This window comes from Pholis gunnellus (genome assembly GCF_910591455.1).
Source record: "Pholis gunnellus genome assembly, chromosome: 6".
NCBI classification, from domain to species: Eukaryota; Metazoa; Chordata; class Actinopteri; order Perciformes; family Pholidae; genus Pholis; species Pholis gunnellus.
In genome coordinates, this window is record NC_136532.1 from 27,657,508 (window position 1) to 27,677,885 (window position 20,378).

The window sequence follows — 20,378 nt, forward strand, 5'->3', positions numbered from 1 at the left end:
ATCTATTTGAGGACGCTGATTGACTAAATTGTACGTCACTCATTTCTATCTTTAATCAGCAATTGGCTAAACTGCTTCATAGACCCGCCTCGGCCTCACTAGCTGCGCGTTCTGAGACGTGCACACAAGCGGAGATGATGAGCAGACAGGCTGCATACAAAATCCCCTTCAAAATAAAAGCACAGGATTTTTTCTGCTCAGCTCAGCCTTTGACACAGTGGACCACAATCTCTGAATCCGCCGTCTAAAGAACTCTGTTGGCATCAGTGATGTGGAGCTGGATTGGTTGATGTCTTATCTGTTGAACTGGTTCTTTTGTGTAATGCTTGGAGAGGCCTCCTCTCTTCTGTGGGGTCCCTCAGGGGTCTATATTGGGTCCCCTCCTGTTCACCATGTACATGTCACCACTAGGACTCATCATACGTCAACATAATACAGAGTTTCATTGCTCTGCAGATGATACCCAGTTGTACTTCCCATGAAGCCTGCTCCAGCACTGTTTCATGGTTCATGTCCTGTCTTGTAGGTATAATGACCCCTGCTGGCCCCTTTCTGCATTAATGATCTCTCCTCCAGTCTGGAGTTTTATCTCATAAGGTTCAGCATGAACCCTCAACCTGGGTGTTATTTCTGACTCTGACTTGACTTTTGATGCTCAGGTGACCAAAGTTGTGTAGATCTGCTTTACTCAATTGAGACAGCGAAGCAGAATCAGGTCATTCCTTTGACCTTTGACCTGAGAGAGTCATTCATGCTTTCATCTCCTCCAGACTCGACTACTGCGATGCACTTTAATCTGGTATCAGCAGGAGAAACATTCCATCAGAGGAAGTAACTGAATGGGGTGCAGACAGTTAAGCACAGAATGTTTAGGTTAGGAACAGAAACAGATGTGTTAGAGAGGACTCATCCTACCCCCCCACCCTTGTGCACTGGTCCTTTATAAGATGTAGAAACCTGCACACGGGGCTCTTCATCCCTCAGACTGCACACAGGAGCTCAGTGGGATGATTGAACCTTCTCTGCACAGAGAATAAATACTCCAAAGACAAACTTTCTTTCCTCACATGTCCTTATTTCAGTGTTATAGCGCTCACTCGTACTATTATATAGTTTACACCACACCTTACTAACGGGCCTTTGCTGTCCGGGCCCCTCAGCGGTGGAACTCTCTTCCTGCTAATCTAAGGCCGGAAAATTCAGTTTCCTCTTTAAATCTCTTCTGAAGACTCACTTTTACCGTTTGGATTATTTTGACATCTGACGCATTTTATTTTGTTTATTGATTTAAATCTTATTTTACCGGTTTGATTGTGTTTCTGATTTGCTTTCTTGTTTTATTATGAAGCACTTTGTAACTTTATTTTGGAAAGGTGCAATTTAAATAAAGTTATTATTATTATCATCATCATCATCATCATCAACATCAGTTTGATAACCTCACCTTTTATCAACAGAGTGGCGTCCATCTTTGAAGTCAATAAAATGACCCATAGACTGGTCACTCTTCATGGACACACAGCTGGGTCCAGGTTCAGGTTCAGGTTCAGGTTCAGGTTCAGGTCCAGGTTGTTCCAGTTTCCTCCTGATAGAAACACCAGATACATTCAGTGATGTAATAAACCTACTGTACTCTGTGTGTTAGTATCCTGGTAGTTTTAGGAGACGTTTAGTATGAAATCAATGTTTCATGTAGAAATGTTTCAGTGTTGATGTTGAAGCTGTATTCAGTGCAGCAAAGACAGGAAGTGATGCAGTGAGGTGACCATGATGGTTGAAGAGTAATGCTGTCCAATCAGGATGAAGAGAGGAACCATGTGTGAGTGTCCTTCTGACATCATCATCACCATCATCATCATCATCATCATCATCATCATCATCATCAGTTTGAAATCCTCACCTTTTATTAACAGATTGGCGTCCATCTTTGAAGACTATAGGACGATCCATAGACCTCTTCATGGACACATAACTGGGTTCAGGTCCAGGTTCAGGTCCAGGTTCAGGTCCAGGTTCAGGTCCAGGTCCAGGTCCAGGTCCAGGTCCAGGACAGTGTGGTCCCTGATGGGTCCTGGTCACATGTAGGAACAGAGTCAGTGAATGAAAGACTTTGAGTCATGGACAGTTAGAGACGGTCATCTCACCTCTGTGCTTTGGTGTGGCTGGTTTTAGAGGGAGGGACTCCCTCCTCTCTGTCCTCACACTGATTCATAGCAGAGTCCACACCTTCACACAAACACAACAACATTATTTCTCTTCATCATGACAAACACACACAGCTCATTCACCTCAATACTAAAGACACTCATGGGACAGTTTCCATGTTGTTGTCACTTTGAGCTGCAGAGTCATCTCTAAGAAATGACGTTCACAATGCTCTTTAGTCTGTTGGCTTGTTTGAAGACTAGAGGAAGACTCTTCATGTGGCTTTTTATTGGCCTTTCTTTGGGGATGACGTCACTTTTCACTTCTATTTGAGTGACTTTGAAAAGCTCTTCAAATGTTCCTCTGTTTCCACGTCTACTGCATCCAGTCAGAGCATGAAGCAGCTACAAACAGGAACAAATGTAAGCTGTGGATGTGCTTCAGTGTTTGTAACATAACAGACTGTCAAAGTAAAAGCAGCTCTCTAAACTCTCTGTGTCTCCTGGAGGTCTGACAGTAATCTAGTAGAACTCGTTGGCAGAGGAGACGAGTGAGGAGTCCAGAGAAAAGGACCGGCAGTGAATCCAGAGGCTGAGAGAGGAAAGTGGACTCAACTGGCTGTTAGTTGAACCCTTCAATGAAACACTGTGAGCTTTCATCTGCAGATGTTTAGTGATGTGTTGATTTATTGTGACATGTAACCTGTTCATAGTTCATAACTTTATGATCTTTTGATCACTTTTCACTGTAAAGGTCTCAAGAGTAGATTGATCGGATCTGAAGTCAATCAGGTTAAATCTCTAGGAGTTAAAGTACGTTAATAATAATAATTATTATTATAATAAAACAAAAACAATAATTATAATAATCATCATCATCACAATAATAATGATGATAATAACAATGATAATAAAGACACAGTGATCAAGAAACATCACATCATGAAAACACAAATCTTTCTATAAATGAAGAAAGTTGTTTGTGGTTCTTTTGTTGTTCAGACTACAATGAACATCTATTTAAACCAGAAAACAGATCAAATATAAACGAGTTTAATCTGATCTGTCTTCACTCTGGTGTTAAACTCAGTCATCAGTCCGATCAGCTGCAGCGTCCAATCACATGATGAACACTGAGGGGGCGTGTCCACCGTTAAAACACTTCCTGGAAGTCTGTTCTTGTGGGTCCTCGCTCATGGCTCCTCAGAGATCCCTCCTCCCTCCTCTCTCCTCCATCCTCTCTCCTCAGAGCAGCAATAAGGGACGGCCGTCAATATAGCGGAGCAGAACAACTTCTGGTTCAAGCGAGGATCGAGGAAATGACAAATAGGAGACTTGAGATGTACCCAGAGTCTCTTAGGCCAAATCCCAATGTCCCCCTAAACCCTGAACCCTGAACCCTCAAGGACTCACTGACGTCACCTGGTGAGTGTGTGAGTGTGAGAGGCTGTGAGGGCTTGAGATGGTGTGAATATGAACGGGACAGCACTTTGCTGCAACATATCACGTTACCATGACAACAACAACAAATATGATGTATAATTGTGTGTATTTATTGTGTACTTTGTATGTCTTCACTCTTTCCTCACAAGATGAAGTAACTTCATATAATCTATTTACTCGTTTTTGTCAAAACAGCTTCAATGACAAAATCTAATATTTGATGAATAAATGAATAATTATTCTCTGATTTCATGTTTATTGTTTGTTCCATCTTTAACCCTTCATGTTTCTGAGTAAATGTAATACTCCAGACTGAACACACTGATCCGTCCTCTTTGTTTACGCCTCCATGCGTCCACTGGTTACCTCGTGTTTAATGTCACGTTGCAATGACTTGTGGGTAATTCCCTTAGACTAAGTCAGCACCATGCAGACTTACGTAAAGGGTTCATAAAGGACTCAACATGTCTGCAGGAGACTCAAACACTCAATGATCTGACAGACAGAACTAAACCCTCACGGACTTCACAGGAGCGCCTCAAAGTCCGTGAGTCCGTGAGGGGACGTTGGGATTTGTCCTTAAAGTCAGAACGAGTCAAGACTGCTGACTTGTTATTTTTGTATTTTTTAACAGCAGACACTCTGTGTGTCCACATTTCATCAGGACAATAAAGTTATCTATCGTGGGTTTTTCATAAAAACACACAATTCAACTGAGAAGGAAATTAAAAGAAATGTATTGATTAAAAGAATTATTTTTATTATTATTATTAATGAAGTATAATAATGTGTTTAGAGCTCGTGTTAGAAGTTAAACATCATAATTCATCTCTAATATCTATTTATATTCATGTGAAAACATCTCCTTCAAACTACTGGATTTATTCTAGTTTATCACTAAAACTACATTTTACAGACTACATGTGAACACATCATGATAACGTTATAATGTAGCTTCAGCCAGTACTCATGTTCACTGAGCAGAGCCTGAAGGCATCATGATGTCACTGAAGTGAACCTCGTTGGTTAGCCGTTAGCGGTGCTGCTAACGTCACTAGCTCTCCTCTGATTGGTTGTTGAATGAAACATGATCAGAGATCAGAGAGGAGGAAACTATAAATGTCTTGATGGCATATCTCTCCCTCAGTGATCAGTGTTGACCATTCTTTCATGACTGTAGTCTGCTGTGTTTTCAACAACTCAAACTCTGTTTTTACACTCATTTAACAAACTGTGTCTGGTTTTGGTGTTAAACGGGTTCAAAAGAAACATTCCATGTCGATTGAATGAGAACTGTTTTTAGCTAGAAAGGCAGAATTACTAGAATTCTAACAGTTCAATAATAATGTGGTCCACTAATGCAATCTGGATAAGTGGCAGAAACAGACGTACACACAGATCATATTAAAAACCTTTAGTTACAATATGAATATAAATATGTAAACAAGATGTATTTGTGTCAAACAGACACAAGGCCTTTAGAGACCAGTGACAAACTCTATATTTCATTTTTCATGAGTTCAATACAATGAAACATCATTTTTAATGTTCTCAAACGCATTTTGAAGTCTCAGACATGAAATGAATGTGAGTCTGATCAGTAAGTTTGAAGCTGGGTGAGCTATAAACAGCTTTTCCTCTTTAATCTTCTCTGAATATAAATGTTATAGAGCAGCTTGTGCTCTGATTGGCAGCAGCAGTAATAGAGTTGATGGAGGTACAAAGTTCATGTTTTATCACCGCTGATAAAACTTTGTTGTGTCGTTTTTATATCTGTTGTAATATTTATCAGAGGAGGATTTAACGTCCTCGTTCACCTTTAGTCTGATCTTCAAACCCTTCAGTCTGTTGTTAGAGTCATAAAAGGCGTCGACACGTTTCTCAGTATCAGTATAAATGATGTACACTGTAGAAAACTCAACAGCATTTTAAAGCAGATTGTTGAGAACTCACCATGATTATGAAACACTTTCAACAATAACCTCCGTGTCATCACTCACCTGAGGTGTCTGTTGTGGTGGGTTGACGGTCTCCCATCGTGGGTTCTGGTGGATGAGATTCACTTCAGCTCAGGTCAGGTGGTGACTTTGGTAACAAACAGTCAGCAAACACCTGAGGAGTAATAATCAGTCTTTACTCATCAACCGGAGAACGTGGACTTCTTTACAGTTACACACATTTAGTTCTTTTAATTTATATCTCAGTTGTTTCTTGATGAAGAAACGTTTCTTAGTTTACTCACCAGGTGAGATCTTCTTCTCTTCATCCGTGATATTATAAACTCCACTCTGAAGCCAGACTCACCTGAGTCCACCTTTGCTCTCAGAGTGGGCAGGACTCACCTGACATCAGTGAGCAGCAGAGTTAATGTTTAACAAGCACTGAAGATAAGAACCAGGAACTAAGAAGCCTGACACAGCTCAGTACCTCACATCCTCACTAACATACAGCGGGTTCATTCTGTGCTGGAAAATAATCTTTTTCACCTCCCGGTGAGAAATAATAGAGATGAGAAAGCTCATCCATCCATCTTCCTCCTCTTATCCGGGGTCGGGTCGCGGTGGCAGCAGCCCAGCAGGCTGACCCAGACTTCCCTCTGCAACATGTTCCAGCTCATTCTGGGGGATCCCGAGGCGTTCCCAGGCCAGCTGGGAGATATAATCCCTCCAGCGTGTTCTGGGTCTTCCCCGGGGTCTCCTCCCAGTTGGACGTGCCCGGAAAACCTCCAGTGGGAGGCGTCCAGGAGGCATCCTAATCAGATGCCCGAACCACCTCAGCTGACTCCTTTCAATGCGAAGGAGTAGCGGCTCGACTCCAAGTTCCCTCCTGATGTCCGAGCTCCTTACCCTCTCTCTAAGGCTGAGCCCGGCCACCCTACGGAGGAAACTCATTTCGGCCGCTTGTAGCCACGACCTTGTCTTTTTGGTCACGACCCAGAGTTCGTGACCATAGGTGAGGGTAGGAACGTAGACCGACCAGTAAATTGAGAGCTTTGCCTTCCGGCTCAGCTCTCTCTTCACCAAGACGGTCCGGTGCAGAGAAACCTCTTAAAATATAAAAACATATTTATTTAGTAGACACTAATGATAATTCAGCTGAATGGATAGAGCTCTTTCCCCACAGATGGTTCAGAGGTCTAACAACAAGGAACAGACAAAACAGAGTATCTGTGCACATTATCCCCCCCCCTCGTCTCACTCTTCTGATGTTCTATCTGTACAAACAGAGGCCGTGTTCATGTTTTAAACACGTCACAGCTCGTGTGCTGCTGGACTGTGAACTATATTCATATCACGTGTTATTCGATGGTGACTTAATGGTTTAACAAATGGTTTCTTTAATCTAGTGGTTGCTGATTTGAGTTCTTCTCACTATAATTGTTTGCATTCGGTTGTACATTCTTTGGTTGCCGTGGTTTCTCATGCATCAGTTATTAGGAAACACAAGTATTATTACACAGAAGAGCAGAAAACACATTGAACCTCTGAGGCCACACCGTCCCGGACCGTGGAATGGGTGCCATGGTGCAGGAGATCTGCCTTCCATTGCGGCGTCATCTTTGCACATGATTTGACCTCCACACTGATTTCTGTGTGACAGCTTTGCAGTTTGCTGAGTCGAGGCTTCTTCTTCTTCACGTCTTCTCTGTTGTAATGTCCTCTTTGTCTCGCGTTCAGATAATCCAGGTTTATCTCTTCATCAGTGTTCATTCTGTAGTTGTGAGCGTTGACGTGGAGATCGGTTGATTAGTTTTAGTTACTTTTCTGATTCACCGTCTGGTTTAAATAGATGTTCATTGTAGTCTGAACAACAAAAGAACCACAAACAACTTTCTTCATTTATAGAAAGATTTGTGTTTTCATGATGTGATGTTTCCTCAATAACTTTATTATGAAACTATTAAAGTCAGAGATCTTTACATTATTGATCATCATTTCATTCAGTCACGTGAGGATCATTCAGAGTGTTTGAGTTTCATCATTTAAGAGAAACAATAATCATGTTCTGGTTATTTAATAATGACGTCACGATTTCAAAACGTACAGACGCAAATAATTCATAAATAAGAAGAAAACATTCTGCTGTAGAAATCAGTCCTGAGTTTATAAACAGAACACGGTTTAACAGACTACAGAGAGAAACTCCTCTACAGTGATGATCACTGTGTGTCTTTATGAGTTATTAGTGTTATTAGTTACTATTATTAGTACAGTGATCATGTGAACAGACACAAACTTCTCTAAAGTCTCTCCAGCTGTTAAAGCCGACTGACAGCTGATCACAGCTGATTCAGACGTGATCAGCTGATCGTCATCATCAGAAACAGACGTCGCTTCAAGTGACTCAACAGAGGAAAAGATGTCTCTTAAAACATGGTTCCTCGTTTCCTCTCTCCTCGCATGGTTTCCTTGCGTCTCTCCATGCATCCCTGGTGGGAGGGACTAAGACGCAAGGAAAGGAGCCAAGTGAGGGAAACGAGGATGCAATTAAGAGACTTGGGATGTACCCTCAGTCATTTCCTCGATCCTCGCTTGAACCGGAAGTTGTTCTGCTCTGAGGAGAGAGGAGAGAGGAGGGAGGAGAGAGGAGAGAGGAGAGAGGAGGGATCTCTGAGGAGCCTTCCAGGAAGTGTTTTAACAGTTGACACACCCCCTCATTGTTCATCAGTCATGTGATATTCATACTGGAGACTACGCAGACACCCTCAGAGACCAGCAGCACTGGACTTTGGTTGGAATGTACAAAATACAAACCAGTTTTATTTGGTTTATACAATAAAAACATGAAAGGTTACAGAAACAGATGATGTAGAAAGTAAATAAAATAAAAGATAAAATGTCAAAAACCTCAAAAGTTCAGATCACCAATCAGCCTCGTCAACAATCACACGTGAATACATGAATGAACGTCACTGAAACATGAGCATCATTAAATGAACACATGATCAGTAAGAATACAAATCAAAGAATGAAAAGTGAAATCATGACACATTCTGAATTATAATATATCTTCATTGAATAAACAGCTGAGTTGGTTCTTGATCAGTAGTTTGGTTCAAACTTCTTTTGTCTCTTTTGATTTGTTTCTATGAGTTTCATCAAACTAGCACACAGTCAGTGATGAATGAAGTGAAAGTGAACAACACCACGTGAAGAATGAAGCTGATTTAACTAATCCTTCATTTTATACAGTGTTGGGATGGATTTGGACATTTCTGCTTTGACGTGATGTTTATGTGCTTTATCTATTTAACCCCGAAGCCTATTTTGAGTTCTCTGCTCGAAAATGTCATACCCATAATGAAAAGAGCTTTTCTCTCGAACTACAAGGTCTAATTGAATAATTTAAATGTTATAATAACTGTTATATATATAATTGTTGATATGTGTACATATCAGTGTATATGTTACTGGTTAATGCTGAATGAAGATAACACAGCAAAAATTGAAAATGTTCAGGTTCGCCTGGGAAAAAAAGCACTTTTATTGTTTTTGTATTTGAAATAATGCAGCAGTAAGCCTAAAAAATGCCACAATCATAGTACAACGTGTCAGTAGTCTCTACATACTGTTTTTACTTTGATAAAGTGAAAGCACAATAGAAAAATAGATGCTTTTGTACGGAAAGTTCGGCCGAGATCAGGCCAAATTCTCATTTTGGATGCAGCTGCTCCAGGTCCCCCATGCTAATTTTATACACTATATAACTATATATTTCACTTGTTTTATCACTAAAACAATAGTTCAATAGTTCAATCTATCTAATACAGCAGTTTGGCATCATTTTGAGAGCCTGGACTCGATATAAACCTGTAAAACATGGCGCATCCTCATCTGAATTTCAGTTTCACAGACTTGAATTGAACCTCACACAGCCTGTGATTGGCCGATTTGCACATGTGACAAAGATTTGAACCCGGAAGAGTCTAACGCGTCTAATGGTACGTTCTTTGAGTTGATTGACAGAATTTTAAGCCTGCAAAAAAATCGAAAACCGTGGCTCGCCCCCAAGGATCAAACCCATTGGCCAAAACTGAAAGGCTTACCTATTCCTTATACAAGCTCATAGAGACTCAGTTTTTTCACAGAACGCAGGAGACAGACCTGGAGCAAATGGCTGAAAGGAGTAATTTTTTTTGGGGCGATATTCTTCCAGAAAAACATCTCAAGGTGCGGAGCGTTTCAATTGTTTGGCTGTGTTGATCTGTGGCAGTATAATTGTAAGGTTTTAATGGTTTGAAGGACAAGAATTTGGAAGATATGGTTGGATTCAGTGTGTTGTCCTCGTGCTCTTTGATATGCGGGGTGTCTGTGAGAGTGCCGTAGGTCGCGCCTGGGATCGGTAACGGAGAACATAGCTCGCCGTCTCCTGGCGAAAAATAAGTGAAATTGTGGTAGTACTTGTATCTTGTAGTACTTTGTGTATATATATATATATGTTTTTGAGTGATTAAAATAGGTTACATGGTCCATTTTATCAGAATTTCTTCATCATGTAGGTTTTTGAAATATCATAAAATATAATTTAATTCGTTCTCAGAAGTGATTTGTACTACATGTGTACACTCTGTGTCCCCCCCCCCCCCCCCCTCTAGGACCACATTGGTTCCTGTTCGGGGTTAGATGGTTATTATCTAGAATCAACCAAAACGTCACTTCTCACAGTTTGTTCATTTGTTACACGATGATCAAAGAAGATGAATTTAGTTTGTTCAAATCAAAACAACTCTTTACAACTTGTGGTTCTTTTTCCACAGATGCTGAATTTGATCCAGAAAGACTCTTGTTTGACATTCGGAGGTTTTTCTGAACACAAACAAATGTTTCAAGACAACAAAGTTCAGTTTTCTACACAAAGTCAAAGATGTTTCACAGCTTCTCTCAGACAACACATCATGTCAGGTCATTACATGGACCTCGCTCAGCTCCTTCAGACCTCCATCTGCAACACCACAAGTCCCAGAGAGCTCTCAACCCCCCAGAGTCCAGACCAGCTCAGGTACCCCTCACCTGCTCCAACTGCATCTACAACCACTGAGAGATCAGGTTGGTACCAACTAACATCAGCTGTGTGTGATCCTGTACATACTGAACTATCTGGTCAGCAGAGAGAAGGTTTCTCTAGCAGGAGGAGACTCTCCCTCCAGAGAACACAGAGACACTGAGGAACCAGACCAGGACCTGGACCAGAACCTGGACCTGAACCCAAAGCCAGGATAAAGAGGTTCAGTGAATGTGGTGTTGAAGGTGTGGAGGTGGATCAGTGTGTCAGAGGAGACTCTGTAGAAGGACAGAGAGCCAGCAGGACAGTCCACATACACTGCTACTCTACCAGAGGAGGAGGAGGAGGAGGAGGAGGAGGAAGAGGAGGAGATGGGTGTTCTTGTCCTATTGTGATAGACATAGTAATGACCATCTTCATCAGAGCATCTCAGACACCAGGACTGATCATTCTCTCCAAACCAACAGTCATCACCGTCTGCTCTTCTCCTGATTCCTCTGTAACTCACTGATATAGTAACCTCTCCTCTCCACTCGACTTCCCAGTAACAGCGACCAGTCAGACCAGTTCTACACAGCAGCTGAGACCAGTGGTCAAACCTGTCTGGATGATCAGGATATGACTGATCCTCCTTCACATGTGTCACCTTCCTGTTGTTGTCAGACAGTTTGAGTTTTCTGTTCACTGTGTTTGTGTCGAGTGTGAGTTCACAGGAATCTGATGGAGAGAACAAGACACAACACAGCTGCAGTTATTAATCTATCATCTGTTTGATGATGACATCAGAGATGTGAATGAGTGATGTCACAGTTTGAAGATGCTTTGTTTTCATGAATCAAACTCAAAGCACACTTACACTTCCTCAGACCTGGTCTGAACCATCGGACTCCAGCAGGCTCCACCCTGAAAGGAGGAGGGGGGTCAGAGCAGCATGAAACATGGACATTACATCACTCTCACACACAGAGCTTTGTTATTCATGTTCACATGGAGCACTTATTATTCATCAGCTCATACTCTTTGACTTCACTGGAGCTTCTTCTGATTGGCCCATGACGACAGCTCATGATGTTCACTTGTTCATGATCTATTATTATCAGTATTATATTGACAATCATCCATTTCACACTCAGTTTCCTCCACCAGTCAGTCAGTAAATCACATGTTTAAACCTGCATCAATTGATTTCTTTGTCCACTTGTGGTTCAGTGAAAACAAGCTGTAAACACAACATGTGACATATTATCAGCTTATAAAGTAGTTGTGTCTAACATGATGTCAACCAGCTGCTTCCACATCCAGCAGTTACACATCAACATGATGACTCATCAGGAGTCTTTGTGTTTGTGTCTCCTGATGAATGTTAGTCCACTATTCTCTCTCTTGTAGCTCTGTGTTTGGTCTCCACCACCTCCTGAGGGAAACATCTGTCTCTTTAGCTGCTAAATGATCCTCTATGTTCACCAGCTAGTCTCTGACTGAGTCTGTCTGCTGTTTGCTGCTGAGCAGGTAGTGAACAGTGGCTTCATCACAGCTTGTTGGATGAAAACAGCTGCTGCTGGAAAAACTGAGACTGAACCAAACAGGAAATGTGCTGCAGAACCAAAACTAGGAGCTAAAAGAGGCTAAAAAGCTCAGTAGAGCTGCAGAGATGGAGACAGTTCTCTGTGGGTTCATCACCACCACACGACTCTTCACCATCACACAGAGTCAGCTGATCCGTTGTCAGTATAGAAGTATTGATTGTTGGATGTTTTGGTCCTGACAAGTGACCTCTTGTGTTTGTGTAATAATGACTGTTGTCTCTCAGAAGTAAAGGAGAAAGTATCCTGAAACCACTACAGCGCCACAAACCCTCTGATGGAGGAGGTCGGGGGGGATGGTTGGATGTACGAAGCTGTTCACATCCCGTCTCCTAGCAACAGTCAACACTGGTTTCTATGATCTGTAATCTGGGGGTGAAAATATTACAGTTCAAGTCCGTCTGCAGCCACAGAGCACTGCCTGTGTCCCCCTAGAACTTTGGTCCAGTCCTCAATAAACCTCTTTGGGCTCTGACACACCATGTCCACAATCAGCTGTTGGTTCTTCACTGAGCGTCTGTGGCCGACTGTCACCTGTAGTTTCAACAAGTCGACTCTTATCAGCCAGGGAACTGGCTCTCAGTGCAGAACAAACCACAACCAGGTAAAGCTGAACTCCTTCAAAACAGAAAAACATTCCTATTGTGATGATTCATCAAGACGCTTTAAACAGATTGTTTCTGTCTGTTTGTCTTTTCACAATAAAGTCTGGACTAAAAAGCAACACGCACGAAAATCAATACATCAACTATTGTTTGATATGAGCCCACAAACCTGCAGCGTGACGACGTTGACTCATGTCAACCCACCATGATGCCCGTCAACGTGTCAGGATACACCACTGTCCTGTTTTCTAATGTTGAAACAAGACAACGCTCCAGAAAAACAACAGTTACATCACCTTCCCTCCCTGTTTGGGCTCATCCTGGCTACTGTTCCCTGACTACTTCTGTCTGTATTGATGGTCTGATGTGAGACACAAACAGTTTGATGAGTCTCTGGTAGTTTGAGGTCAGCTTGGTGTGTCACGATCATATTAACCAGGCTGACAGTGTGACAGAGAAAAGTCTCCAGCTCTACCTCCTCTATCAGACTGATTGTCTGTGGCTGCAGCAGGTCTTTTCATACCTGAGAGTTTCCAGTCTCCAGTGTGGATCCTTCAGTCCAGCAGACGGCAGCTTCACTCCTGAGTCTCCTGGATGATTGTAGCTCAGGTCCAGCTCTCTCAGATGGGAGGGGTTGGAGCTCAGAGCTGAAGCCAGAGAAGCACAGCCTTCCTCTGTGATCAGACAGCCTGACAGGCTGCAAACACACAAAACAACAGGGAACTGTGAGGGCTGGAAGTTTTATGTTTATTACTGTCGTCACTAATCTGTTTGTGTGTAAAGTTTAAACTTAGTCCTTAGTCCAAGAAAAGTAATTCACAGGGTCACCTGAGAGTCTCCAGTGTACACTGTGGACTCTTCAGTCCAGCAGACAGCAGCTTCACTCCTGAATCCTGCAGGTCATTGTTACTCAGGTCCATCTCTCTCAGACTAGAGGACTGGGAGCTGAGAACTGAGGAAAGAGCTTCACAGCTTGTCTCTGAGAGGTTACAGTCACTGAGTCTGAAGAGACAATGATGAAGAAAAAATAAACAATAAGTAGAAAAGACAGCAGCGTATTTAAGTTATGATATATGAATCTAACTCTCTCTGTACTTACAGAGCTTTGTTGGAGGCTTTGACCACTGGCAGCAGCCTCAGAAGAGCCTCCTCTGAAGCAGAGTATTTCTTCAGGTCAAACACGTCCAGATCTTTTTCTGATGACAGTAAGATGAAGACCAGAGCTGACCACTGAGCAGGAGACAGTTTATCTGTGGAGAGACGTCCTGAACTCAGGGACTGTTGGATCTCCTCCACAAGAGAACGATCATTCAGTTCATTCAGACAGTGGAACAGATTGATGCTTTTCTCTGGAGACACATTCTCACTGATCTTCTCCTTGATGTACTGGATTGTTTCCTGATTGGTCTGTGAGCTACTTCCTGTCTGTGTCAGCAGACCTCGTAGGAGAGTCTGATTGGTCTGCAGTGAAAGACCCAGGAGGAAGCGGAGGAACAAGTCCAGGTGTCCATTTGGACTCTGTAAGGCCTTGTCCACAGCACTCTGGTAGAGATGTGTTAGTTCAGGAGACTTCAGACTTCTAGACACTTCAGACCAACGGGAGGTTGTTGGTTCTTCTGACAGCAGATTGACTCCAGAGTTGATGAAGGTCAGATGGACATGAAGAGCAGCCAGAAACTCCTGGACACTCAGATGGACGAAGCAGAAGACCTTGTCCTGGTACAGTCCTCTCTCCTCTCTAAAGATCTGTGTGAACACTCCTGAGTACACTGAGGCTGCTCTGATATCGATGCCACACTCTGTCAGGTCGGATTCATAGAAGATCAGGTTGCCTTTCTGCAGCTGATCAAAAGCCAGTTTCCCCAGAGACTCAGTCATCTCCCTGCTCTCTGGACTCCAGTGTGGATCTGTCTCAGCTCCTCCATCATACTTGATCTTCTTCAGTTTGGACTGAACCACAAGATAGTGGATGTACATCTCAGTCAGGGTCTTGGGCAGCTCTCCTTCCTCTCTGGTCTTCAACATCTCCTCCAGAACTGTAGCAGTGATCCAGCAGAAGACTGGGATGTGGCACATGATGTGGAGGCTTCGTGAGGTCTTGATGTGGGAGATGATCCTGCTGGTCTGCCTCTTATCTCTGAATCTCTTCCTGAAGTACTCCTCCTTCTGTGGGTCGGTGAACCCTCTGACCTCTGTCACCATGTCGACACACTCAGGAGGGATCTGATTGGCTGCTGCAGGTCGTGTGGTTATCCAGAGGCGAGCAGATGGAAGCAGTTTCCCCCTGAAGAGGTTTGTCAGCAGCACATCCACTGAGGTGGACTCTGTAACATCAGTCAGGACCTCATTGTTGTGGAAGTCCAGAGGAAGTCGACACTCATCCAGACCGTCAAAGATGAACAGAACCAGGAACTCTTCAAACCTGCAGATTCCTGCTTCTTTGGTTTCACTGAAGAAGTGATGAACAAGTTCCACCAAGCTGAACTTCTTCTCTTTCAGCACATTCAGCTCTCTGAAAGTGAATGGAAATGTGAACAGTATGTCCTGGTGGTCTTTGTCTTCAGCCCAGTCCAGAGTGAACTTCTGTGTTAAGACTGTTTTCCCAATGCCAGCCACTCCCTTTGTCATCACGGTTCTGATTGGTTCTTCTCTTCCAGGTGAGGCTTTAAAGAGGTCTTCTTGTCTGATGGTTGTTTCTGGTCTGTGTGGTTTCCTGGATTCTGTTTCAATGTGTCTGACCTCATGTTCATCATTGACCTCTGCAGCCCCTCCCTCTGTGATGTAGAGCTCTGTGTAGATCTGATTCAGAAGGGTTGGGTTTCCTGCTTTAGCGATTCCCTCAAACACACACTGGAACTTCTTCTTCAGGTTAGATTTGAGTTTACGCTGACAAACTGCAGGATGACTTCCTGAATGACTTCCTGAATAAAAACAAAGAGCATCAATTAATAAATGATTAGACAAATATGTCAACATATCTGAATACATGTTGGTCCATCTCTTGAGACTTTAGTAAACGTCCCATTTATCCAGCATGTTAAATCTTTAGAGAAATCCTCTTACTGCTCTGCAGACAGTCAGCCAGCTCCTCCTGCTTCATCCTCCTCAGGAAGTTTATTGAGATCTTCAGAAATGCCTCTCTGCTGCTCCTCCTCTGCTCTTCATCCTCACTGTCCAGCACCTCCTCATCCTCCCTCTGACTCTCTAAGCATTCTGGGTAATCTGAACTCACAACCTTCTGGATCTTCTTCAGCTCGTTCTTCACAAAAGTGACGATGTTCTCCTCCAGCAGCTGGAACAGAATATTCTCTGAATGACACAAACTAAAACCATGGAACCAAACATCAGATCCATGTTGGACAGACTGACAATCCACTGGTCTACAAAGTGCAGCATGGAGATGATTGTGAACAGAATAGATTTAAAGTAGTTGTACATGTACAGACCATAAATATGGAGTCCAGGTGTGTTTGATGCTGCTGGGCAGACTGACCTCTGGGAACCTCTGAGCTCTCCTGGTCCTCTCTGTGGAGGAATCATGAACAATCAGCTCACATTGTGTTTGTACCATTAACACAAATACAACAATTAGTTAAAGATGTTGTGTTCTGTCATGATTAATCACAATGAAAACTCGATACAAAACAGATTGACAGTCGTGAGAAGTCGCCACCATTGAAAGCCGACTTTGAAAGCATGTCTGGTCCAACTACCACTATGACCAAAAGATGTGAGTTTTTCAGCCGTCTGTTTAGCTGCTGCCACTGGACTGGGTTTTATTTGTCACTTTGATTCTTTCTGGACCAAGTGGGACCTTTATAAATACAACGGGCTGCATCCTAATAGGAAGGGAACAGAAAAACAGACCCATCATTTTATTGATTTCATTGCTTTTAGCTTTAACTGGTGATTTCAGCAGCAAAACCCTGTCCAGCATCCTGGCCCTCTGTGGAAACAGCGCAGTTCTGTCTACTTAATGTTGGATCCTTTGATCTGCCAGGATTTTATCACGACAATGTTGACTTTTTTATGATCACAGAATGTTGGACTAGCTCTGAGGAATGCACACCTCTCATTGAGTCATGCTGTGATTCACAGAAATGTTCTCAGTCGTTCCTCACTCTGGATCGGCTGCTTCTCCTCCTTTGAATATCTTAGTTATATTTACAGACCCACTAATCTTACTGTTGATCTTTCATTATGGAACAATATGACAGAGTCCTTATTCTTGGTGATTTTCATGTTTGCTGCCCCTCAATCATCACAATCATCAGTCAAGTGTCGAACCATCTGTCGGAGGGTTATGCTACACCCTACCCTGGTGTTCTCATGTCTCCTTACCTCCTCCTCCCTCACTCCCTACCCTGGTGTTCTCATGTTTCCTTACCTCCTCCTCCCTCACTCCCTACCCTGGTGTTCTCTTGTCTCCTTACCTCCTCCTCCCTCACTCCCACCTGTCCGTGCTGTATCTGTCCTCGTTGTTTTAAAGATAAATAAGTTGTTAGCATGACATCATCCAGCTAGCCAAACCTGTCTGGTGCAGCTAGTAGAGAAGCTTCATGTTCTGCTTCTCTTTCCCGCTAGTCTGCTGTCTGATTGTGAGGTCAGGCTGATCTGGGATCAGCTCTTTAACTGAAGTTTCTCCTCAAACTTCTCCTCTCAAACGGGTCTGTAGAGACTTCTCCTGACGAGAACGCGCTGAATCTCTTCTTTACGTTTTGGCCCCAAGTTGAATCTATTTGAGGACACTGATTGGCTAAATTGTATGTCACTAATTTCTATCTCTAATCAGCAATTGGCTAAACTGCTTCATAGACCCTCCTCGGTGGGGGCTCAAGGTGGGGCCAGGCCCCATGGCCCTCTATCGACCAGCCGCCACTGCGAATAACAATGAAATGTTTGAGAATCTTCAGTCTGGCTTTCACTCTCTTCACATCACTGAGACCTCTCAGGTCAAGGTCACATAAGACCTTCTGCTCAGCTCAGCCTTTGACACAGTGGACCACAATCTCTGAATCCGCCGTCTAAAGAACTCTGTTGGCATCAGTGATGTGGAGCTGGATTGGTTGATGTCTTATCTGTTGAACTGGTTCTTTTGTGTAATGCTTGGAGAGGCCTCCTCTCTTCTGTGGGGTCCCTCAGGGGTCTATATTGGGTCCCCTCCTGTTCACCATGTACATGTCACCACTAGGACTCATCATATGTCAACATAATACGGAGATTCATTGCTCTGCAGATGATACCCAGTTGTACATCCCATGAAGCCTGCTCCAGCACTGTTTCATGGTTCATGTCCTGTCTTGTAGGTATAATGACTCCTGCTGGCCCCTTTCTGCATCAATGATCTCTCCTCCAGTCTGGGAGTTTTATCTCATAAGGTTCAGCATGAACCCTCAACCTGGGTGTTATTTCTGACTCTGACTTGACTTTTGATGCTCAGGTGACCAAAGTTGTGCAGATCTGCTTTACTCAATTGAGACAGCGAAGCAGAATCAGGTCATTCCTTTGACCTTTGACCTGAGAGAGTCATTCATGCTTTCATCTCCTCCAGACTCGACTACTGCGATGCACTTTAATCTGGTATCAGCAGGAGAAACATTCCATCAGAGGAAGTAACTGAATGGGGTGCAGACAGTTAAGCACAGAATGTTTAGCTTAGGAACAGAAACAGATGTGTTAGAGAGGACTCATCCTACCCCCCCACCCTTGTGCACTGGTCCTTTATAAGATGTAGAAACCTGCACACGGGGCTCTTCATCCCTCAGACTGCACACAGGAGCTCAGTGGGATGATTGAACCTTCTCTGCACAGAGAATAAATACTCCAAAGACAAACTTTCTTTCCTCACATGTCCTTATTTCAGTGTTATAGCGCTCACTCGTACTATTATATAGTTTACACCACACCTTACTAACGGGCCTTTGCTGTCGGGGCCCCTCAGCGGTGGAACTCTCTTCCTGCTAATCTAAGGCCGGAAAATTCAGTTTCCTCTTTAAATCTCTTCTGAGGACTCACTTTTACCGTTTGGCTTGTTTTGACATCTGACGCATTTTATTTTGTTTATTGATTTAAATCTTATTTTACCGGTTTGATTGTGTTTCTGATTTGCTTTCATGTTTTATTATGAAGCACTTTGTAACTTTATTTTGGAAAGGTGCAATTTAAATAAAGTTATTATTATTATCATCATCATCATCATCATCATCATCATCATCATCATCATCATCAACATCAGTTTGATAACCTCACCTTTTATCAACAGAGTGGCGTCCATCTTTGAAGATAATAAAATGACCCATAGACTGGTCACTCTTCATGGACACACAGCTGGGTCCAGCTCCAGGTTCAGGTTCAGGTTCAGGTTCAGGTTCAGGTTCAGGTTCAGGTCCAGGTTGTTCCAGTTTCCTCCTGATAGAAACACCAGATACATTCAGTGATGTAATAAACCTGCTGTACTCTGAGTGTTAGTATCCTGGTAGTTTTAGGAGACGTTTAGTATGAAATCAATGTTTCATGTAGAAATGTTTCAGTGTTGATGTTGAAGCTGTATTCAGTGCAGCAAAGACAGGAAGTGATGCAGTGAGGTGACCATGATGGTTGAAGAGTAATGCTGTCCAATCAGGATGAAGAGAGGAACCATGTGTGAGTGTCCTTCTGACATCATCATCACCATCATCATCACCATCATCATCATCATCATCATCATCATCATCAGTTTGATATCCTCACCTTTGATCAACAGAGTGGCGTCCATCTTTGAAGGTAATAATACAACCCATAGACCGGTCACTCTTCATGGACACACAGCTGGGTTCAGGTCCAGGTTCAGGTTCAGGTCCAGGACAGTGTGGTCCCTGATGGGTCCTGGTCACATGTAGGAACAGAGTCAGTGAATGAAAGACTTTGAGTCATGGACAGTTAGAGACGGTCATCTCACCTCTGAGCTTTGGTGTGGCTGGTTTTAGAGGGAGGGACTCCCTCCTCTCTGTCCTCACACTGATTCATAGCAGAGTCCACACCTTCACACAAACACAACAACATTATTTCTCTTCATCATGACAAACACACACAGCTCATTCACCTCAATACTAAAGACACTCATGGGACAGTTTCCATGTTGTTGTCACTTTGAGCTGCAGAGTCATCTCTAAGAAATGACGTTCACAATGCTCTTTAGTCTGTTGGCTTGTTTGAAGACTAGAGGAAGACTCTTCATGTGGCTTTTTATTGGCCTTTCTTTGGGGATGACGTCACTTTTCACTTCTATTTGAGTGACTTTGAAAAGCTCTTCAACGTTTGAAATGTTCCTCTGTTTCCACGTCTACTACATCCAGTCAGAGCATGAAGCAGCTCGTCCAATGATCCAGAATCAGTCATGTGACCTTGTTAGCTGCTGCTGGATTCACATCACTTTGTAGCTTCATGTGTAGAGGAACCACTGAGAGCAGAGCTGAAAGCATCCGTCCAATCATTGATCAGCACATCAGCACTCATTCCTCCTTTACATCAACGTCCTGATTCTCTGTGATGGAGTCACACTGATGTCTCCTCTCAATGAGGCTGTTAGTGGAGCTGTCGCCCTCTGGTGGCTCAGAGGGAAA

At 43.1% G+C, this 20,378-nt stretch overlaps 1 protein-coding gene across 3 annotated transcripts in view; it reads right to left on the reverse strand.

The window, feature by feature from the left end:
• The window catches only part of LOC306697259 (NACHT, LRR and PYD domains-containing protein 3-like), a 57,258-nt gene extending 37,180 nt beyond the window's left edge, over window positions 1-20,078 (reverse strand). Inside the window, exons 1-10 of one of the 3 annotated variants that reach the window (XM_079161069.1) lie at window positions 19,715-20,078; window positions 19,507-19,641; window positions 19,027-19,185; window positions 16,224-16,302; window positions 15,841-16,069; window positions 13,877-15,686; window positions 13,606-13,779; window positions 13,301-13,474; window positions 11,446-11,492; window positions 10,209-11,306 (exon numbers count right to left, since the gene is read on the reverse strand). In XM_079161069.1, the coding sequence (XP_079017195.1) occupies window positions 10,681-11,306; window positions 11,446-11,492; window positions 13,301-13,474; window positions 13,606-13,779; window positions 13,877-15,686; window positions 15,841-16,069; window positions 16,224-16,302; window positions 19,027-19,185; window positions 19,507-19,641; window positions 19,715-19,818 (3,537 nt within the window). In that variant the 5' untranslated portion in view covers window positions 19,819-20,078 and the 3' untranslated portion in view covers window positions 10,209-10,680. Of the gene's footprint in view, window positions 1-1,444; window positions 1,586-10,208; window positions 11,307-11,445; window positions 11,493-13,300; window positions 13,475-13,605; window positions 13,780-13,876; window positions 15,699-15,840; window positions 16,070-16,223; window positions 16,303-19,026; window positions 19,186-19,506; window positions 19,642-19,714 lie in introns of those variants that run through there. The other 2 variants (XM_079161068.1, XM_079161067.1) reach the window with 2 other exon arrangements.
• Window positions 20,079-20,378: the final 300 nt, after the last annotated feature.